Source organism: Ovis canadensis, chromosome 23 (genome assembly GCF_042477335.2).
Source record: "Ovis canadensis isolate MfBH-ARS-UI-01 breed Bighorn chromosome 23, ARS-UI_OviCan_v2, whole genome shotgun sequence".
NCBI classification, from domain to species: domain Eukaryota; kingdom Metazoa; phylum Chordata; class Mammalia; order Artiodactyla; family Bovidae; genus Ovis; species Ovis canadensis.
The window spans coordinates 74,183,902-74,206,940 of NC_091267.1; the positions used below are offsets into that span (position 1 = coordinate 74,183,902).

Here is a 23,039-nt window from a genome sequence, read left to right on the forward strand (position 1 = left end):
CACTGATCATACCATATGCCACCTCTTAGGGTGAAGGATTAAGTTTGACCTATGTAAAATGACATTCCAGTATGTGCTTTTCATTTATTGCTTGATAAAAGAGTTTAAAAGTCTCAAACAGTATTACATGATTTAAGGGAAAAAATGATGAATCATTTTTAGTTCAGCAGAGGCTCAGAGAGGACTCGGCAGTGAGAACAATATTAGTGTCAGCTGAAGGGGGAAGTCATTGGGAAACTTCAGTGCAGCTGCCTCCTCAATTGTCATGATTTAGTTGTAAACATTGTTAGCTGACAGATGACACGGTAATTATCTCTTCTGAATTACTGGCCTTTCAATTAGCTTCTAAGTTACTACCAATGGTTAGTAAAGAGCTGTGTCAAAAGAGCAAATCACATCAGTGATATCTGAAAATTACCAAATCAAATGGGAATTATTTCAATAATTTTAGGACTTATCCTCCTAATTACATCATTTGTTAAGTGGCATTATGTTATATTTAATTATATATGTATTTATTATATAAACACATCCAGTCTTGAGAAAGACAAATATTATGTGATATCACTTATATGTGGAATCTAAAAATAATACCAGTGAATCTATGTATAAAACAGAAATAGACTTATAGACATAGGAAACAAACCCGTGGTTCCCCAAAGCGGAGAGAGAGGGGAGGATGGGACAGGTTAGGAGTACAGGAGTAATAGATACGAACTGCTAAACGTAAAATAGGTAAGCAGCAAGGGTTTACTTCATAGCACAGAAGTCTATATCTAATGTCCTGTAATAACCTATAATGAAATATAGGCTACAAAAAAAGGGAATGACTATGCTATACAGCTGAAAACTAGCACAATACTATGCATCAGTGATACTTCAGGATAAATGGATGAATGGATGCAGTCTTTGATCTTCACTGGGAAAAGGAAGAAAATACATGTTATTCCAAGAAAATAATCTTTAAACTCTTAGGGCTCTTGTACCATAGCCTGTTGTTGAATCAAGTGTGTGATATGTGGCTGAAAATTTAAATTAATCACAATTCCCATTTCCGAAGAGATTTTTGTCTCTTTATAACCATTGATAGTAACTTAGAAACTAATTGAAAGACCAGTAATTGAGAAGAGATAATTACCATGTCATCTGTCATTGGCTCACACGTAAACCTTACTGAGAAACATCTTTTTGATGTTCCTGTACCAGTCTTGGGCAGGAGTTTATAGATAACACAGGTTTTGAGTCCATTGCCCCATGATGCAAATGTAGAGTCTGCTCCAACCATTAATAAGCTGTTTCTCTGACGTGTGTGTGTGTGTGTGTGTGTGTGTGTGTGTGTGATATAAATATGTATGTGATGATTTTCATCATCATTTTCCTAAATTTAAAAATCTGGTTATAAGTCTGTGCAGGTGTTCCTTTAATGAGGAGAAGATCTCTAAATGAACAGATGTTTATAGAGCACCATTATTTTGAGTTTTGTGCCAAAAGAACTAAGACTTAACAAATATTTTAAGATAGTGATACACACTTGCATATATCCCAAGTCATTAGTGCCTGATCTAGTAGTACCCCGATACAATACCAGTATTATCCAACTTTGATTGAAAAACAACTGTTTCAGCCAATCTAGAATGGCTGATGCTGACTTAGTCATTAATTATTTTGGTAAGATTATAATATGCAGTATTACAATATACCTATATCTTTGCAGTTGTTACTTTAGTTCCACTAAAGTTTCATTCAACAGTGTTGGGCTAGTAGAGGGTGGGGTAGTGGAGTGAGCAGGCTGGTAGCTGGTTCCTACAGTGTTTTTTAAAAGCATTCACTTCTTCAAACATTCTTATGAAGAATCATAGTGTTTGAAAACGACTTGGAGGTTGCTTGGTATAATGTATCACTTTACAGAGTAATAAGTCTTGAGTTATAATTCAATATCTTTTGATAAAGAAGTGACAAATTCATATGTGTATAAATATATCTGTTCAGACCTTTCATGGAAAACTTTTCACATAAGTTCAATTATCTGACCATACTGTGCCTTTATAGAGATGTGAGTAGCTTCAGAGATTTGCCTTTGTCTTTTAAAGTCTGTATTATGCAGTGAGACACATGCAGCAGAGTGAGCCCATTTCGGTGAGCACTGGCTCTAAAAGCAGTGCTGGCTTCTGGTGGCATTTGGCAATGTGCGTTGAGGTGTGCTCAAAGACACAAACTCTCGCCGTCTGACATGGGTTTTTCTGGCTTTCTGTGCCTGGATCATGCATTGTTTTGTTCTCGGTCACCTAAACTTCACCAGTTGAATTGAGTTGTTTTTTTTTCCCACAGTTTGTGTTTTAACCAGTTTTTGTGGTTTTTTTTTTTCCATATTCTATCATTCTGGTACAGGGCATTTCTGATCTGCAATTGTTCTATAATATCTCTTAGTAAATTGTAAGTTATACTGAAAGTATGATATGTATACTTACTTTGCTTATGGTATAGTGAAGTGCTTTTAAATCAAAACCTAGAGTTTTGAAATAGAAGAAAAGTAAATCTATTCTGTACTTAGCTTACACATCGAATCTGTGCGGTCTGACTTTAAATACAAACTCGGAGAGTTTCCAGAAGTGTAATTTTTAGGGAAAATGTTTCTACTTTGTTGCACAGAAATGTTTGCAGATCAGCATTGCTGACGACCAAAAAAATAGTCATATACACATCTTCTGATTTTTAGCTGTGCTTTCGTGTTGCTGCACTGAAATTCTGTGCATCAAAATAATTGGCCTTCATGTACTAGGTGTGATTCAGTTACATCTTAAGTTTTTAATGAAAATGTGCAAACTGAGTGAATTCTGTTTTTCCCGTATATTTTATAGCTCTGTTGTCTCTGATAGCGTTTCATTTGCCATCTTCTTTTTTCTGTTTATTAGTAAATCAGGAAAAAGTTGCATCTCTAAAGTTTTAAATTTACTCATCTTTATGCAGAACTATTTAAATAATAATTTTTTAAACATCCAGTTGTGACAAAGATCACTTAATTTTCTCAGAGCTTTACTTCACAGAAATGACTTTTCCGTCCAATGCTTTTTCCTTCGTAGCAATATTTATATATTTTAAAGAAAATTCCAAGTAAAGACATAGTTAAATCTTGCTCATGATGAAACATTTCAAAAAGCTCATTAAAATGTTTCCTCAGTTATTCGTGTTTATTGTGTTAGACTCTGCAGTAACAGGAGAAATCTTTAAATTTCATTAGCACCTCTTAATGTGAACAAATATCTATTTGAAGGGTTGTCAGGAACTTTGAAATTCTGCTTAATTTTATCCATATCCTTAGATAACTACACTCTTATTAGAATTGTACACAATCATTTGCTTTAGAATGATTTTAATTGTAACTTAAAAAACAAACGTATGTCTATTCTTTGGCTTTAAATGAAACCTAAAATAAATCCCTTGGAACTTTTTTAGATATGTGTTTAACATATCTGTGCCTGTTTACAGAACATATATACTTGTTTGTAGAAAAATTGATAGACATCCCACATTTGTAAGATACTTAAAACATACTTCTTCAACATCTTAATGAAAGAATATATTCACTGTTCCTGTATGTTGATTTAAAACATTATTCTAGATAAATATTTTTTTTAATCCTAAGATTTTCTTTAACTGTATTTGCTGAACTTCATCTAAGTTTTGTCTTTTCCCCTAAAATGATGTCACCTGGAAACATTCCATTCCATTTCTTACCTAGACTGAGTGAAGCACAACACCTAAGGTTTTTATTTGCCTAAATGAGAGTATGCCATAGATTTTATTTTTAAATAGAGCTATTCCTTGTCAGACAGCTGGAACCCTTGATCAGTAGTCCCCTGTATTCTAAAACTATGGAAAACATTCACCAGTTTGCTTGCAAATCAACTCTGCTGCATGCGTTCACAAGTTTCATAAAGATTGCATGCTTTCTGTTTTCAATACAAATTGTATTTTTTTTTCATACCCATCCTTGCTTTTTATTTTTTATTTCTGTTTCCCTTTTCTTGGTTGGATGCCTGTGTGTGTTTATTCCAAATCCCTGTCCAGTCCTGGAGTTTGAACTACGGAAAGCCAAGGAGACCATTCAGGCCCTCCGAGCCAACCTGACGGAGGCTGCAGGTGGTGTACATGCAACTTTTCTGAGACTTTTCTGCTTTGACAATGTAGAGGTAGCTGAGATGGTGTGAAATGTAAAGGAGTAAACTATTATTTGTATTTTCTTCCACCAGAACATGAAGTTCCTTTACAGGAACGAAAAAATTACAAATCAAGTCCTGAAATTCAGGTGGGTGAATGACAGATCTAAAAGTATCTTCCGTATGAGATGGAAGCACAGGTGTTGAAAGCGGAGGCTCACAGTACTCTACCCATCTTGTGTCCACCTCTAGGAGCCAATCAAACCTCTTGAAAAGAGAGCTCTAAACTTCTTAGTCAATGAATTTTTATTGAAGAATAACTACAAGCTGACATCAATAACGTTTTCAGATGAAAATGATGATCAGGTACCGTTTCCTTTTTTTTTTTTTACAATAATTTGTTTCTTTCTAATTTATAATGTACTTATTTCCTCTTTTATCTAGCTTTAATTTTTTTAAAGTTATATACATACAGTAAAATTCCATAACACCAAAATAGTGAATAGAAAAGAAAGAACATTTCAAGTTGATGAAGATTGGTTTCTATTTTAAGAAACTAGAAAAAGAAAACTAACTGAAGTCCAAAGAAATTAAAATGAAGGAAATACTAAAAATGAGAATGTATTAGTGATATAGGTAACAGAGAACAACAGAGAAAAATTAATAACAACAAAAAACTGGGTTTTTGAGGTTAATGAAATTGGTAAACCTCTAGCCGGACTTACCAAGAAAAAGAGACAAGAAGCAAATTATCAGAATCTGGAATGAGCAAAGTTATATCACTGTAGATATCTACTAGACTTTAAGGAAGAAGTAAAGTAAATAAGCAAGGTTCTATCACTGTAGATACCTGCCATTTAAGGGAGGAGTAGTACCACTCCTCCACAAACTCTTCTGGAAATTGAAGAGAAGGGAATCGTCCAAAACTCATTCCATGAGACCAGCATAATTCTGATTGCAAAACCAGATACAGACCTGGCTAACAAAGAAAGTTGCAGGCTTATTTTCCTCATGAGCATGGATATAGAAATTCTATATAACATTTTAATATATTAAATCCAACAATGTGTAAAAGTGCTAATACACAATGACCAAATGGTTTATCTGAGGAACATAAGATTGATTAGTCCAAAAATCAATCATTGTAATTCACCGTTTTAAGAAACTTTTCAAAAGAGGAATCATATGGTCAGCTCAAAAAAAACATTTGCCACAATCAAACATGTCTTTCCCGTAAAACCTTTAAAGAAACTAGGAATTGTGAGGAATTTCCTTAGATTCATAAAAGACGTTTATAGGAAAACTATCACTAACATCATGCCTGATGATGAACACTAAGGAATAGATAAGGAATAAAACAGGAATATCTGCTCTCGCTACTTCTGTTGAGCATCATGCTGAGCAGTCTAGCCAGTACAAGGCAAGAAAAAAACAAAAGACATATTTTGGAAAAGAAGAAAGAAGACTTTCACTGGTAATACGATTAGATATATCAAGAATCCTATAGACTGCTTATAGTGTTGAACACTATAAGTGATGATAGACAAGCTGTAGGATTCAAGGTCAGTAAACAAAAATGAATTGTATTTCTGTATGCTAGCAACAAATAAACATTCAAGTTTTAAAGATACCATTTATAAAAGTATCAAAAAATAGGAAATACTTAGGGATAAATATGATGAAGGATTATGCACTGGAAACTATTATACATGCTGAAAGAAAATAAAGAAGACATAAAGAAGAGATACACTGTACTAATAGATAGGATTCAGTATTGTCAAAGTGTCAATTTCTGTAAATTGATTTGTACTTTTAATACAATCCTAATGATCTCGCCAGCCTTTTTGTAGAGGTTAGCTTATTCTAAAATTTCTGTGGAAATGGAAATAACGTAGTATAGCCCAAAACAACTTTAATAAAGAAGCACAAAATTAGGGGACTTCAGCTGGCTGACTTTAAGATATTCTAGTTCAGGCGGTGTCCTGCTGGCATAAACGCAGGCAAATCATTGGAACTTAGTGCGCTGGTAGTCACGAGGTTAACTTCACGGAAGTGACCTTTTGATGCTAACAGAGCACAGAGTAAATTCCATTCAGAAAGCACAGTCTCTTTTACAGTTGGTACTGTAACATTCTGATATCTGTATACCTCCAAAAATGAACTTTGAACCATACCTCACACCATATACAAAAAGTAATTCAAGTGAATCATGGATTTAAATGTAAGTTCTAAAGCCATAAGGCTCCTGGAAGAAACCATGGAAAAATTCATTGCAACCCTGGAAGGGAGGCCAAGATTTCTTGTATATGACACCAAAAGTATGGTGTTCTTCATCAAATATTTGTTCTCATCAAAGTCAGTAGCTTCTACTCTTTGAAAGCAACTCTAAACAAATGAAAAGATGAGCCATAGATTCGGTAAAATATTTCAAGTAACATATCTGATAAAGAATTTCTATCCAAAATATTTAAAGAACTCTATAAAATGAATAATAAAAAAAAGACCCAGTTTTTAAAAGAATGGACAAAAGATTTATATAGATGATTTTATAACAAACATGTATATATGATTTATAACAAAGAACCTATGTGGGTATCAGATTAGCACATGGAAAAAGATGTTCTGCATCTGTAGTCATTAGGTGGGTAAAAATTAAGTCACAGTGAAATCCCATAGCACACTTACTAAAATGTTTACCTGAGACTGTACCAAGTCTTGGCAAAGATGTGGAGAAAGTAGGAATATCATCATTGCTCATGGGAATCCAAAATGGTACAGTCACTTTGGAACATTTTTTAGCAGGCTATTTTAAAAGAATTAAAACCTTCACTACCTATATGACTTGATCATTCCGTTCCTAGATATTGCAGTCCAAGAGAAGTGAAGGGAGATATTCATACCAAGACTCCTACGCACTGTTCACACACACTTTATTTATAATAGCTGACATTAGGGAGACAACCCACATATCCAAAAGGAGGCAGTTGAATAAAAAATTCTGATGTATCGTTACAGTGAAATGCTAACTCAGCAGTAAAAAAAAAAAAAATGAACCTCTGACAGATACAACAACAAAGATTACTCTGAAAATCAATAATCTGGATGAAAGAAACCAGGCAAATAGAGTACTTGCTGTATGCTTCCACTTATAAAATTCTAAGAAATGTAAACCTGTAACAGTGACGGAAAACAGCGCAGTATTTGCCTAGGAACAGGGCGTATGTGAGGAAAAAGGGGGAAGCGTCGCAAGCGGCCAGGAACACTTGGGAGTGAACAAGTTCATCTTTTTTTTCGTAGCTTTGGTGTTTAATCTTTTTTTTTTTTCCTCTGCTTTGTTTGTTTATTTTTGGCTGTGCCGGGTCTTCATTGCTGCTCTGACTTTTCCCTAGTTGCAGCAAGTGGGGACTACTCTGTAGTTGCAAAACTCAGACTCCAGGGGTGTGGGCTTCGGTAGTCGCAGAACATGGGCTCCATAATTGCAGCCCGCAGGCCCGAGATGAAACAGGCTCAGTAGCTGTGGCACACAGGCTCAGTTGCTCCGGCGCACAGGCTCGGTTGCTCCGCGACAGGTGGGATCTTCCCAGATCAGGGATTGAACCTGTGTCTCCTGCACTGGTGGCAGGTTCTTGACCACTGAGCCCCCAGGGACGCCCCCAGGTCCATCTTGACCGCAGTGACCTCTTCAGGTGTGCGCTCAGGTGTCAGGACTCAGCAGCTGCACATCTTAAGTTAGCTTGTGGGTTTAAGACTTCCCTGGTGGCGCAGACGGTAAAAGCATCTGCCTACAATGCGGGAGACCCAGGTTTGATCCCTGGGTCGGGAATGTCTCCTGGAGAAGGGAGTGGCAACCAACTCCAGTATTCTTGCCTGGAGAATCCCATGGACGGAGGAGCCTGGCGGGCTACAATCCATGGGGTCGCAGAGAGTCAGATTTAAATTGTGCAGTTTGTTTTTTATTAATTATATACCCCAATGAAAGTATTTTATAAAGGGCAGTGTAAGCGCTCATCAATTACTCACCCTTTAACCACTAAATGGTGTTTAATGGTGATCCCGCCTGCCCTTAACGCAGCTCTGTCCCAGGGCCCTCCCTGCTTTCGTGTTTCAAGAGTGAAAGTGGAGCCGCTCCGTCGTGTCCGACTCTCTGCGACCCCATGGCTGTAGCCCAGCATGCTGCTCTGCCCCTGGGTTCTCTAGGCAAGAGCACTGGGGTCGGTGCCAGTGGCCGTCTTCCATGTTTAGCCTCTGGCGAAAGTGTGAGACTTTTTACCTGAGTTTATTTTTGATCATTTATCTTAGTGGCCTGATTTAATCTTAATGGCTCTAAGATTACCTAGGATTATCTCTGAGCTCCCTTGACTAGCCTGTAATCTTCTTGAGGCTAAACAGATCTCTGTATCTGCAGATATAGTTGCACTCAATGCTTACTTAGTGATAGTTTTCTTATATTTTTATCTGCATATAATCGTTGTCTTGCTGATTTCGGGTTCCCTCTTGCCAGTTCTTTCCTTTACTTCCTCTCTTTCCTTTCTGTGGTGCTATGTGAAATTCTCTTATTGTAAATGAACAGTCTTTATTTTCAACTTCTCTCTGAGTATCCTTTTTTGTTTGTTTGTTTGTTTTATTTTAGGAATTTATTATTTTTTACTCCTCTGGTTGTGATGGGTCTCTGTTGTTGCTCGCAGGCTTTCTTTAGTTGTGGTGAGCCGGGGTCACTCTTCCTTTTGGGGCCCCTGGGCTCCTCACCCCTTGGTCTCTCTTGTTGAGGTGCATGCGTCTCTGTGGTTGCAGGCTGCAGGCCCAGTCGTTGCAGCCCTCGAGTTCTAGAGCTTGCCCTCAGTAGTTCCAGGGCAGGTGGAATCTTCCCGGACCAGGGACGAAACCCAGGGCTCCTACTTTGTCAGGCAGGCCCTCATCCACTGTGCTACTAGGGAAGTCCAGAATATCCTTTCTGCTGTAAAGAAAACTTGTCTCTCCACTGAGGACCCTGTTTCACTTGTTTTCCAAGTATGAGGTGGGGGTGCATCACACACTCTAATCCTGCACACTTCCTGACTCCCAGGGTGGGATTCACCAGGCACGTACACTTTGACGTTATCACACAATTATGTTGAGTTTTCAAGATATTAGCAATAAGGAAAAGATACATCTCAAAAATGCAAGATCAAACTGCCACATAGATTTTTTTTTTATGTTACTGTTTTTTATCTTTTAGGATTTTGAACTATGGGATGATGTAGGATTAAATATTCCAAAACCTCCAGACTTATTGCAGCTCTACCGAGATTTTGGAAATCATCAAGTAACTGGAAAAGACCTTGTGGACGTGGCCAGCGGTGTAGAAGAAGATGAATTAGAAGCTCTGACGCCAGTTTTAGGCAACCTTCCTTCAACCCTTGAAACTCCTCAGACTGTAGAGGTGAGAGGTGTAAATAATCAAGTCCACAAAAAGTGTTTAAGCCATGTAAAAGCGCACTATGAGATGCTGAGTTTCTGTTTTTCTCTCATTTTGATTTTAGAACTCCTTGCTAGTGCAGAAATTAGAAGATAAAATTAGTTTATTAAATAGTGAGAAATGGTCTTTGATGGAGCAAATCAGAAGGCTTGAAAGGTTAGTACTTAATCATCATTTCTATAAAACCTCTTAAAATTATTAAAGAAATTGACAAATTATATAAACATATAAGATAATATTTCAGTTGTAAGGCATAATTTTTCATATCCTAATACTTCTGGGGGAAACAAATCTTATAATTGCTTATATACTTAATGTGTTCTTCTCCCCCCAAAACTTGTTAATCACTGTAATAATCATAAAATCACATCTGTCTTAGAACCAAGGAGTAAGGTATTTTTTACTTTCTTCAGGTTGTATCAGTAGTAATAAAGGAGCTTCTTCGTGCTAATGTTATACATATTTTCCATTCATTATTTCATTTAATTCTTATGATGTGGGTTAGATGGAATTTTCCACATTTTGCACATGGAGAAGGCTAAGTGATAATCCAAAGCATAGATTATAAAAATATTTTTATGTTTTGTAAGAGTTTGTGGCTCCATTTCTATATGAAGCATCAATATATATAGTACAGGAAAGATTAGCTGCCAAACCACTTTCTATTAATATGTTATACTTTTAAATCATTAAACCCAGTATGAGGTTTATGCTATTGCCAAAGTCTTAAAAAATACAATTCTTCTCTAAGAATCTCTCTCTCTTTTATAGCGAAATGGACTTCCTCAAAAGTGAGCACTTTGCCAGCCCTGTCGTTTGTGACTCTGTTCAACCTTCTTTGGATCAGTCTCCCCACAAAGACTCTGAAGACAGTGGACAGAATTCAGTTATAAATAGTTTGGACAAGAGAGAAAACAAGGATGTCCATCTTTCAAAATCAGATGAAGTTGATTCTACTGTTCCTAAAGAGAATTTCCCACAGTCTTTCCCCAGAAGAGAAAGAGAAGGAATGCCGTCGTCTTCTCCATCAAGTAAAAGCACAGTCCATTTTGATAAACCCAATAGGTTAGTATGTGTCCTGTGTTTTGAAATGCATCTTTCAGCTATTTAGTACATTGTCAAACTAGAAGAGTTTCAGTTCTTATTTTGCAGATCAGATATATGAATTTTTATGTGTCTAGCATGAACTTAACACTTAGCAGAGTCCACATCGCTGCGAAAAATCGAAAGTAATTGCTGAGTTGGATTGTGGTGCGGAGGAGCAGACCGTGCATGAGCTAGGCCCCGTGTTAGCCCAGTGCGTAAGCCCGTGAACGGAACGTGTGCTCTCTGGGCTGTGTCCGCCCAGTGCCGCTGCCTTCTCTGTGCTCCACGTCGTGACCAGGCCCAGTAGAAAGTTTTGATATTGAATAGTAGCCTTTACGAAAAAGGTGATTGATTAGTTCTTGATCTTAGTCCTTTTTCCTGTTTCTGCTTCCATTAGCAACATTGTGTCATTAATATTATCTTAATTCATTTAATTTTTATTGAATTGCAATGATTGAACTTAGATGACCAAAGCAGGGTCCCTTGCCCCTCATGATTACGTTTCCTAGTAGAGGAGACAAAAGCTATTTACGTTATGATGTGGAAAAAGAATATTCTCTTGAGAGAGGAATATTTACTGAGTTTGTTTTATACATCAGACCGTGCTAAGCACTCTACATATGCCAGCTTAGTCGACCCTCACACATACCCTGTGATGCATTCTGAGCAGTCATACTTCCTCCTCCTCATAAATGGAGGAGTATTATAGCAAGCGTTGGGATGTAATAGGAAAGCATGACTAATTTGTTTTAGATTTAAAGGTACTCATTATTAGTGAGAAGTATTTTATTTTTTCCAAAGCAAACTTTTTGACTCATATGCCACAACTTTGTGTGTGGTTGTGTGTGTGTCTGTGTATCATGAGGGGGTCACAGGATTGAAACAGACATGGGCCAGTCTTCAGAGTGCGTCTGATCTCACATGGTCAAGACCCAGGCCTAAGAGCGATGCAGCGGCGTCTGCAGTAGCTCCATGCATCTCCTCCAGACCCCAGAGCCACTCTCAGGAGAAAGATGATTCTTAAATGTGTCCAGCTGACTTTTAGCTCTTAAGTGTGTGTCAGGCAGTGTTAGCGAGGAGTTTGCGGTTTAAAAGAAGAGTGGAAGTGTTAGCTGCTCACTCTTCGGGACCCCACGCGCTGCAGCCTGCCAGTCCTCTCGCTGCTGCTGCTGCTGCGTCGCTTCAGTCGTGTCCGACTCTGTGCGACCCCGTAGACGGCAGCCCACCAGGCTCCCCCGTCCCTGGGATTCTCCAGGCAAGAACGCTGGAGTGGGTGCCATTTCCTTCTCCAATGCGTGAAAGTGAAAGTGAAGTCGCTCAGTCGTGTCCGACTCTTCACGACACCATGGACTGCAGCCCACCGGGCTCCTCCATCCATAGGATTTTCTAGGCAAGAGCACTGGAGTGGGTAGCCAGTCCCTTCTCCAGGGGATCTTCCCAACCCAGGGATCCAACCTGGGTCTCCTGCATTGCAGGTGGATTCTTTACCCTCTGAGCCACTAGGGAAGCCCAAATGAAAAGTATAACAATGGTAACCAAGCATATGGTGCCCTTCGGTCACAGACTTTACAGTGTGAGAGAGACTGTCAGGCAGTTATAATATTGTAAAAGGTAGGAATATAAGAGAAGTTCAGCTTGCTTGGAAACACACAATCAGGGTACCTAACCTGGTCATCAGAGGAGGAAAGGTTTCAGGGAAGAAGTATTTTCTAACTTTATACCTAATGCGTAAGTAGCGGTGAACCAGGCCAAGAGATAAGAGGAAGTCTTCCCACTAAGAGGCACTAATAGGAGCAGGAGGAACACTGCACTTGGGAGCTAGAACGGTGTATGAAGACGGAAGCAAAGCATGCAGGTGAGAAGGCAACAGGAGGGGAAGCTGGAGAACGGAGCTGAGACTAAGTCGTATAAACTGTGTTAACTCATTTTAGAGACTTGGAACACGATGGTATCTAAGTTTTAAAAGAAGGTAGGGAAAACCACTAGACCATTCAAGTATGACCCAAATCAAATCCCTTATGATAGACAGTGGAAGTGGGAAATAGATTTAAGGAACTAGATCTGAAAGAGTTTCTGATGAACTCTATGGACAGAGGTTCCTGACATTGTACAGGAGACAGGGAGCAAGACCATCCCTAAGAAAAAGAAATGCAAAATGGCTCTCTGAGGAGGCCTTACAAATAGCTGTGGAAACAAAGGAGAAAAGGAAAGATACACCCATTTGAATGCAGAGTTCCAAAGAATAGCAAGGAGAGATAAGAAAGCCTTCCTCAATGAATCAGTGCAAAAAAATAGAGGAAAACAATAGAATGGGAAAGACTAGAGATCTCTTCAAGAAAATTGGAGTTGCCAAGGGAACATTTCATGTAAAGATGGGCTCAATAAAGGACAGAAATGGTATGGACCTAACAGAAGCAGACGATATTAAGAAGAGGTGGCAAGAATACACAGAAGAACTGTACAAAAAAGATCTTCACGACCCAGATGATCATGATGGTGTGATCACTCACCTAGAGCCAGACATCCTGGAATGTGAAGTCAAGTGGGCCTTAGGAAGCATCACTATGAACAAAGCTAGTGGAGGTGATGGAATTCCAGTTGAGCTATTTCAAATCCTGAAAGATGATGCTATGAAAGGACTGTACTCAGTATGCCAGCAAATTGGGAAAACTCAGCAGTGGCCACAGGACTGGAAAAGGTCAGTTTTCATTCCAATCCCAAAGAAAGGCATGCCTAAGAATGTTCAAACTACCGCACAATTGCACTCATCTCACATGCTAGTAAAGTAATGCTCAGAATTCTCCAAGCCAGGCTTCAGCAATACGTGAACTGTGAACTTCCTGATGTTCAAGCTGGTTTTAGAAAAGGCAGAGGAAGCAGAGATCAAATTGCCAACATCCTCTGGATCAAGGAAAAAGCAAGAGAGTTCCAGAAAAACATCTATTTCTGCTTTATTGAGTATGCCAAAGCCTTTGACTGTGTGGATCACAATAAACTGGAAAATTCTGAAAGAGATGGGAATACCAGACCACCTGACCTGCCTCTTGAGAAACCTGTATGCAGGTCAGGAAACAACAGTTAGAACTGGACATGGAACAACAAACTGGTTCCAAATAGGAAAAGAAGTACGTCAAGGCTGTATATTGTCACCCTGCTTATTTAACTTACATGCAGAGTACATCATGAGAAACAGTGGGCTGGATGAAGCACAATCTGGAATCAAGATTGCTGGAAGAAATATCAATAACCTCAGATAAGCAGATGATACCACCCTTACAGCAGAAAGTGAAGAAGAACTAAAGAACCTCTTGATGAAAGTAAAAGAAGAGAGTGAAAAAGTTGGCTTAAAGCTCAACATTCAGAAAATGAAGATTATGGCATCTGGTCCCATCGCTTCATGGCAAGTAGATGTGGAAACAGTGGCAAACTTTATTTTGGGAGGGCTCCAAAATCACTGCAGATGGTGACTGCAGCCATGAAATTAAAAGACGCTTACTCCTTGGAAGGGAAGTTACGACCAACCTAGACAGCATATTAGAAAGCAGAGACATGACTTTGCCAACAAAGGTCCGTCTAGCCAAGGCTATGGTTTTTCCAGTAGTCATGGATGGAAGTGAGAGTTGGACTATGAAGAAAGCTGAGCCCCGAAGAATTGCTGCTTTTAAACTGTGGTGTTGGAGAAGACTCTTGAGAGTTCCTTGGACAGCAAGGAGATCCAACCAGTCCATCCTAAAGGAAATCAGTCCTGGGTGTTCAGTGGAAGGACTGGTTTTGAAGCTGAAACTGCAATACTTTGGCCTCCTGATGCGAAGAGCTGACTCATTTGAAAAGACCCTGATGCTGGGAAAGTTTGAAGGCTGGAAGAGAAGGGGACGACAGAGGATGAGATGGTTGGATGGCATCACCAAGTCAATGGACATGAGTTTGAGTAAACTCTGGGAGTTGGTGATGGACAAGGAGGCCTGGCGTGCTGCAGTCCATGGGGTCGCAAAGAGTTGGGCACGACTGAGCGACTGAACTGAAGTTTTAGAATGAGTCCTCCAGAGTGTAGTGGTAATTAGAGGGCAGCAAGAACGGAGACTCACAGGATACCTGTTGGAAGAGTTCAAGAAAGAGATGGTGGGATTTCCTGTATTGGAAAGACAGATAGGTTTGTAAGATAGTTAGAAGGTTAAAAAAAATTGATTGGATTAGGAGGTTAAAACTAAGGGAAGGATGAAGGCTTTCTGGCTTGGGCAGTTAGGTGTGTTGTAGCTCCCTCCGCAGAAAGAATAGGGGAGGGGGTACATAATGAGCAAACAGGCTTCAGCTTTGGCACACTAACTCCATAATCAGGTGCTCCTGGGGGCCACTCTGTGGTGTATACTGAATACCTCTGTTATGTAACCTTAGATGTTTCCACTTTTCTTCGTCGTAGATTGAGCACATAAAATACAACTCCTAGTTACAATATTATGAATACTATTACATAGAGACCAGTGTTATTTTACAAATGTAAATGTTTTAACCTTCTTTATTAAACAGAAATAGGCTAATATTTTCAATTACAAAATAATCCTTCGTTTAAAATACATGTGAATGTTGAATGAGCCTCTCCTTCATTCAGGTTTAATTTCTTGCTCTTTTATGTGGGTTTCTAACATTAAGGGTTATCGTTCTCATGATATGGATCTGCCGAACTTGTCAGCAACATAGCAGGTTATCCTTTGCAGCCGCTCATTACCTTTCTGGGACCTTAGAATTAGGGAAGGGGAGGAAAAATCCTCATTTCAGGTATTGCAAACACTTTCTATAGTCATTGACCTGCCATACAACTTCAGTTTTAATCTATTAACATTTATAAGACATTCATTCACATAATATCAAGCTCTTTTAAGCTCAGCAGCTATTGCTATTCCTTTTTCCCTGTATGATTCTCCAGTGAAGTGACCTTAAATCTTTTGTGGCTAAGAAATTCAAGCATGTGTGGGGTAGGATTCATGTAATGATGGGAATTACAGCCTGCAACTTACTTTCTCCTTGAACGCCGATTTAACGTTGGGCATCATCCCATCTTCATCCGATGTCTTCTTCTAGGAAGCTGTCTCCTGCTTTCCATCAAGCACTACTCTCTTTCTGTCGAATGTCAGCTGATAGTCGTTTAGGATCAGAGGTAAGTTATATCAGATTCCTGCAACTTTCTTAAAACATTCCGTTTTTCTTCTTAGCATTTTACCCAAAAAATAATTGTAATACAACTCTGTTTCCAGTAAAAATCTAAGAAATAAATCCAGTTTTCCACTTTCAAGAAAAGTAGTTGATTATTTTTATCTTTGGATTAAAGTTCTGTTTAGTATGAAAGTGACTCTTGACAGTCTAGTTTTAATTTTTTATGTCTATCAGACTACAATTATATGCCTCTTTATGGTGTAATTTAGAAAACCAAGTCAGATGTATATATTATTTATAACTTCAGTTATTTTTAGATTACTCCATTTTTAATTTCTCTAGGACTGACTGTCTTTATTGCAGAGTAAATTGGCTCAAATCTCTCACTTCTTTTCATCAAGTCCTCTGTAACTGTTGTTGCAGGCTTACCTTGAAAGGGTATTTTTTTCCTCCTTTCTTTGTACTTCTCCCTTTCTGTTAATACCTTGCTTGTGGTTGATTCTTCGTCACCTCTTCTGGGCTTCTGTCCCACAGTGTCGCTAAGAATATGACAGAGCTAGAGAGTGGTTTGGATGCAGTCTGGCAGTTCTCATTGTAAGACTAGGGCAGCCCCCATGGGCTTCCCCTTTGTTTTCATTATACAAACTACTCTTTCACCTTAGCCAAAGACCGTGACTTTGTGGGTACCTTTCCCCCCAAAACAAAGATTAAAAGCCATCGAGGCTGCCCCAGTGCTGTGTTACCACTGTTTGTTCCCGGAACGGAAGCCTAGTAAGCCTCCCTGTCTGCCCCCTGCTCCCCTCGTGTTTTAAATCCGTTTCTGGCCTACAGAAATGTTCGTCCTGTTTGGAATCTCAGGTGGTTCTTGGTTTTTTCCCTCCTCCTCATAGATCATCCTTTTGAATGTGTGTGTGAAACAGAAGTGTTTGAGACAGGGTTCAAAGCATAGCCTTGCAGCCGCGTCGCGCCCAGCAGCCCTCCCGTGCCGGCCTTGACTAACCCTGTGGTCTTCCAGGTGTCTCGGATTGCAGACAGTGAGGCGAGCGTCATGCTGATGCTGGGGCGCTGCCTGCCGCACATCGTGCCTAACGTGCTGCTGGCCAAGAGGGAGGTGAGGCCCAGAGAAGCCCTGTCACCCCTAGACCATCCTGTCGTCCATTTTCCGTCGTTTTGAAGCTTAGTGTCATATTTTCATTTGTTAAAGTCTGTTCCTTGCAATCATGTTCTTACTTTTGTGCACGCATCTCTGCTCCTAGAGAATGGTTTTACACCTCTGCCAGGTGAGTTCAGTGAAGCTGCATGGTGTTCATGCTTCCAGTTTCGCTTAAAGCATCATTAGCTTCTGCAACACTAACTAGTACTGTAGGTCCGTTTAGGCGCCATGAACACTGTCCGTTCTATACATTACCAGTTAACTAATTTATTTGATCTCTCTCGATATGATATGCGTGACTTGCCTACAGAAATAGACAGTCTTGGGATTGAACATTAATAGGGACTAATAATATAACTCTTTTCTTAAATGTACTTGTAGTTACCTCTTATTAATGTTAGTTTTATTGTATTTGTTTGGCAGTAGTTAGACTTGTCTTAGAATAGGATAGTTATAATATTGCCTGCAATAACTTTTGAGAGTCTCTTTTTTATTTTTCTTGTAGCTAACCTGTTGTTGACAGATGCTTTAAATGTCTAAAATAGAGTAGCAGATTTATTTTGGTGCACAGTGCCTGTGTTATAAGCCGTAAATACTACAGAAAGTATTTTTAGAGTTATATTTTGCCATTAAAAGATTAAGGAAAAACTATCAGTAATCTCATTTAAATAGTGAATGATTTATTTGCAAACAAGTTTATTTATTTGAATTATTCAATTTATGAAATCAATTTGCAATTCACAAGTTTTTTTAATAGGTTAAGAATATTATCGAACGTGTCCTACAAGTTTTCTTTTGTTATCCTCTTAATCTTTACCACTGGTTTTAATCATAATTCATGGGACCTACAGTATGATAGGTACACAGTGCATTGGCAAAACCCATATGAGAGCTTATCCTTAATTATCTGTTTAGCACAAGAAATTTGTACTGATCCTCAAGAAAACATATGTAGAGCTTTAATAATTTTTATACCTATAGGTATTTTTAATTTAAAAATGATAAGCATGACTTTTCTTACTGATGGTTTTATTTTACCTAACATTTAAGAATAGTTGTGAGATATTAAGAAGTATGAAAATTCTCTGTCTTGAAGGATCAGTGTCCAATTTCAGATGGTTTGGCAGTTCTGCCTGGCGGGATGGTGTCTGAGCTTCTTTCCTTCCCAGCTTGTAGCATAATCTGTGCAGTGCATTAACGTTTGCATCCCTCTCACTATGTTTCCTTGAGACAGTCTTTAAAATAGCACAGAAGCCTAATCGTCATGAGATGCAGTTTAAGCTTTAATTTTTATTTTCCCTTTTTTAATCATAAAAAACTCTACCACTAAAATCTGATTGTACTGCATGAAGTTTTTATAAATTTGCATCATCAGTAATCAGATATATATATAAATATATATGTAAGCATATATTTATATATACATGTATATTTTATTTGTGGTATGATGTTTACTTTTCTGGCTGATTTTAAGTTTTTTTATATATAAAAATATTTTTTTACTTATAATTTCATGAAGAATTGATCATTTATCTTTGTTTATTTAATTATTTGTATCATATTTTGTTTTACTGGAAATTTTACCATTTTTAATATACCAGAGTTGTATTCCTTCAAAATTAAATTGGTAAATAATGAGGTTTATCTTGCCTTTCTTTGAAACTAAATCCCAGGGCATAAAAGCACAAAACTTTTATTTGATTTTATCCTTTGATATTGGATTACTTGTATTTAATATTTTACCCTAGTTCCATAAATTTATATTTTTTAAAAGGTCTTATGCTTTAAGAATTAATATTTTTGTTTTTTCTTATTTCTCAAGTTTTTTGTGTTCTTTTATCAGTGTAAGCCTTTTTATTGATATGTGACTACAATTAAAATGTCCATTTGTATGATTGATCATAGCAATATCCTAGATAATTTAAAAAATAAAGCATTAAAAGCAGAGTATAAGGTTTGACTAAATAATGTATATTCATGGTTTAACATCTTTTGAATATGAAAAGATGTACAATAAGAGCTTTTACTCCCCTGTCCCTGAGCTGTCATCTCACATGCAGTAAATTTTAGTAAATCCTTGGCCCATTTTTTAAGTGGATTATTTGTTTTTGAATTGTAAGAGTTCTTACAATTCTGGATATTAAACTCTGACCTCATATATAATTTGCAAGTATTTTTTCCATCCTGTAGTTGATGTTGTCCTTAAATGGACAGATGTTTTTCATTTCTGTGAAATCTGATTTCTCTATTTTTTTCTTTTGTTGCTGATGTTTTTGGTATCCATCTAAGAATCCCTTGCCAAAGCTGAAGTCAGAAAGATTTACCCCTATGTTTTCTTCTAATAGTTCTATACCTTTAGCTCTTATTTAGGTGATTGATCCATGTTTTTGTTTTGTTTTTTGTTAATATATGGAGTGAGGCAGGAGTCCAGAACTGTGTTCTGTTCATGAAGTTACCCAGGTGTCCCAGCACCGTTTGTTGAAGAGAGAGTTGTTTCTTTATTGAATGGTCATGGCACCTTTGTCAAAAATCAGTTTGATGTGGATGCTGGATTCATTTCTACACTTTCAGTTCTGTCCCATGGGTCTTTCTGTTTATCTGTGTGCCTGTTCCGCTCTGTTCTGATTACTGTAGCTTTACAGTAAGTTTTGAAGGTAGAAAGCATAAGTCTTCCAGATTTGTTCTCTTGACAGTATCGTTCAGCCATTTAGGGTCCCTCTTGGTTCCACATAATGGGATGCTCAGTTTTGGTCTCTGCCATAAAAGTCATTTCAATTTTGATAGGAATTGTACTGAATCTGTGGATCACTTTGAGGAATATTGACATTCAAACAGTATTAACTCTTGTATTTTATGAACAGGAAATTCTTCAGAGTATTTGCACACAGAATGTGTTAAGAATTGTTCCTCCTTTTCTGTTCTTTCAAAGAGTTGAGTACGATCAGTATTAATAATTCTTTAAATGTGTTTTAGAATTCACAAGCAGTCATCTGATCCTAGAGGGTTTTAATTATTGATCCAATCTGTTTGCCTGTTACAGGTCTGTTTTGATTTTCTGTTTCTTCTTGTATCAGTTTTGGTCATTATGTGATTCTAGAGGTTAGTTCATTTATTGATTATCTAACTTGTTGGTGGACCATTGTTTATGGTATTCACTTGTAATCCTTTTGATTTTTTAAAATTTGTTACTAGTGGCCTTTCCTTTATTTCTGATTGTAGTTATTTGCATCTTCTCTATTTTTCTCTTAGTCAGTCAAGGTAAAAATTGTCAATTGTATTGATCTTTTCAAAGAGCCAACTTCTGATGTTGTTGATTCTGTGTTTTTTTTTCGGTTCCATATTTCACTTAACCCCTGCTGTAATCTTTATTATTTTCTTCTTTCTGCTGGCCTTGAGTTTAGTTTCCTTTTTGTGGCAAGGCTGTTGAATTGGAATCTCATTTTGTTAATGCAGGTGATTGTGGCTATAGGTCTCCCTCTGTGTTCTGCTTATGCTGCATCTCACATGCTTTGGTATGTTCTGTTTTTCATTTATCTCAAAGTATGTTAATTTTCTTAGTGATTTCTTTGACCCATTGGTTGTTTTAGAGTGTGTTGTGTGAAATGGATATCATTAAAGCTATAAGAAGAAAAAAGATAAAGGAGAGCACCAATTCCCTAAAAGCCTTAAAAATTAGCTAGTACCTCTAAAGACTTGTTCATTTTCTAAGAAACCAAACTTTACTCTTTTACATTACCATTTGTGGTTGCGCTAGGGTAAACTTTTAACTGGAGAGCAACGATATAACTCATAATTGTGTGAGTGCAGTGGAGCAGGACAAGCAGAGGGCAGTGAACAGTGAGTTGTGCAGGTTGGGTCCACCTTCTGCACCCATGCTGTGTGTGTGTGTGTGTGTGTATCTTGTAATTTTCAGAGTAAATCACATGCCCTTTAGCAGTATCAGAGTTTAAAAGTCACTTAAGTATTTCAGTTAAGCTTCCTAAAGTCTGAGACCTGGGAATTATAGATGTTAATAATTCTAAGAATAGGTATTTTAGCAGCCCTTGAAGTATAAAACTTTTCCAGAGGTGAGTAATCTTGTCTTTTCCTTATATAAGTCTTTGTAATGTTTTTTTTTCTCTATATGTTACTACCAACATCATGACAAATTTCAACTGAAAATCCAAATCAAAGGGTGTATACTTATCAGTATTTGAATTTAAATTGTAATTCTTTATTGCTTAATTCCTAGGCAAAAGACTAGATGAAAAAAATTTAGTAACAGCCATCAAATTTTTTTGAAGCTTAAATTATAGGAAATATTTTCAGTGGAATAGTGAAGACACATGGTGACCTATAATTAATTGGACTGATATCACCTTTCTAGAATTGTAGAGTTTTGCTTCCTGACCTGAAGTACTCAGGCTTTCCCTCATTGGCATCTGATCTGAGCGCACGGCTTCCTTTTGTGTTTTAGACTCCTTTCAGATCTCGGAGTCATTATCATATCAACATTCCCATACTTTTTTAAATTTTAAATTGTGCCTGATCTCATTTCCTACTTCATTTCTTTTCCCTTCAACATCTGATCACTCACATTGTTTTACGTCCTGTTCAGGTACTATTTTTTCTACTGTTTTTGTAGTCTGAACACATACTAATCTTTAAAGACGAAGAAAGTCAAGTAAAAGTATTCATTAAATCAAATGTAATCATCTCTGAAGACATTTACTACCTTGAAAATGATTTCTTTATTATCATTAGAATTTATTTTGTTTTACTTATAAAACTGAAAGAAAAATACTAGAAACCTTTCTTGTTTAATTATGTACAAAATTTCACAGGAAGGGTGGGAGGTCCTTCATATGGAAAGAACTAGTGTTGTCAAAATGGCAGAAGTCAAACCAGTTGAAGCAAAACTCATTTACTTGAGTAAAGTGCAGATTACTGAAGTCTTTTCGATTAATGAATTCTAAAGGCCTTAGAAATATCTTTCCTAGTGTCCGTGGTAAGAAACTACGGGAATACCTTCTGTAATAGGATTACTACACTGATTTCCTCTCTAATGATCAGTAGATCAGTTTTGTATTTCACTTCAGTACATGTTAACTGATAAAGCATGTTTGAAAATATTTAAAATGTCTGTTGCCTTGAAATATGGACCCAGTAACGTTTTTAGGCGGAGTAGGCAAGGGATTCCTTTTGTATATCATGTTTATCAAAGCTTTATTATTTTGCCATGGTTATTATTCAAAGACATTTTTAAACCCACTGTCACAGTTTCCTCTGAAAATCTAGACACCAGTTTTTAAATATTTTGTTTAGAATTATAAGGAAACTATTTTAAACACTAGATTTCTTCAGTTGGAGATGATGATACCAGTGGGAAAATATTAATTCAAATCTATACATTTATGCGCACCCTTGACCCTTCCTTGAACAGTGCACAGATTATGTGTGCTGACTGCACACATTCAGCCAACCACAGATGCGTGTAGTCATGTAGTACATGTTTAAGGGGTAAAACCTGCACGTAAGTGGGCTTCCCTGGTAGCTCAGCTGGTAAAGAATCCGCCTGCAGTGAGGGAGACCCTGGTTCAATTCTTGGGTTGGGAAGGTCCCCTGAAGAAGGGATAGGCTATCCACTCCAGTATTTCCTGGAGGCTCAGACAGAGAAGAATCCGCCTGCAATGCAGGAGACGTGGGTTTGATCCCTGGGTTGGGAAGATCCCTTGGAGGAGAGCATGGCAACTCACTCCAGTATTCTTACCTGGAGAATTCCCATGGACAAGGGAGCCTGGCGGGCTATAGCCTATGGGGTTGCAAAGAGTCGGACACGACTGAGCTACTAAGCACACACACACTTCATGTAAGTGGGCCCACAGCACAGTTCAAACCGGTGTTGTTTAAGGGTCAACTGTAGTGTGAAAATCCTAAGGAGTCTTGTGGATAGACTAGTACATCAGAGGCTTGAAAAAGGTGAATTTATAAGAAGTAAGATACGCAGCACAGCAGATAATGTACTTACAGAGTTCATTATTTGAAAAGTGGTGTGAATAGA

At 37.7% G+C, this 23,039-nt stretch overlaps 1 protein-coding gene across 10 annotated transcripts in view; it reads left to right on the forward strand.

Moving 5' to 3' along the window:
- Positions 1 to 23,039, forward strand: part of RELCH (RAB11 binding and LisH domain, coiled-coil and HEAT repeat containing) — a 106,484-nt gene that overhangs the window by 25,404 nt on the left and 58,041 nt on the right. For 7 of the 10 annotated variants that reach the window (XR_011252437.2, XR_011252438.2, XM_069569107.1 and 4 more), the window contains exons 3-10: positions 4,069 to 4,140; positions 4,251 to 4,306; positions 4,410 to 4,523; positions 9,373 to 9,576; positions 9,677 to 9,768; positions 10,384 to 10,677; positions 15,775 to 15,850; positions 16,862 to 16,957. Coding sequence is in view for 8 of the 10 variants with exons in the window: in XM_069569107.1 (XP_069425208.1) it covers positions 4,069 to 4,140; positions 4,251 to 4,306; positions 4,410 to 4,523; positions 9,373 to 9,576; positions 9,677 to 9,768; positions 10,384 to 10,677; positions 15,775 to 15,850; positions 16,862 to 16,957 (1,004 nt within the window). In the remaining 2 variants the exon portion in view is untranslated. The remainder of the gene's footprint in view (positions 1 to 4,068; positions 4,141 to 4,250; positions 4,307 to 4,409; positions 4,524 to 9,372; positions 9,577 to 9,676; positions 9,769 to 10,383; positions 10,678 to 15,774; positions 15,851 to 16,861; positions 16,958 to 23,039) is intronic. The other 3 variants (XM_069569109.1, XM_069569112.1, XM_069569114.1) reach the window with 1 other exon arrangement.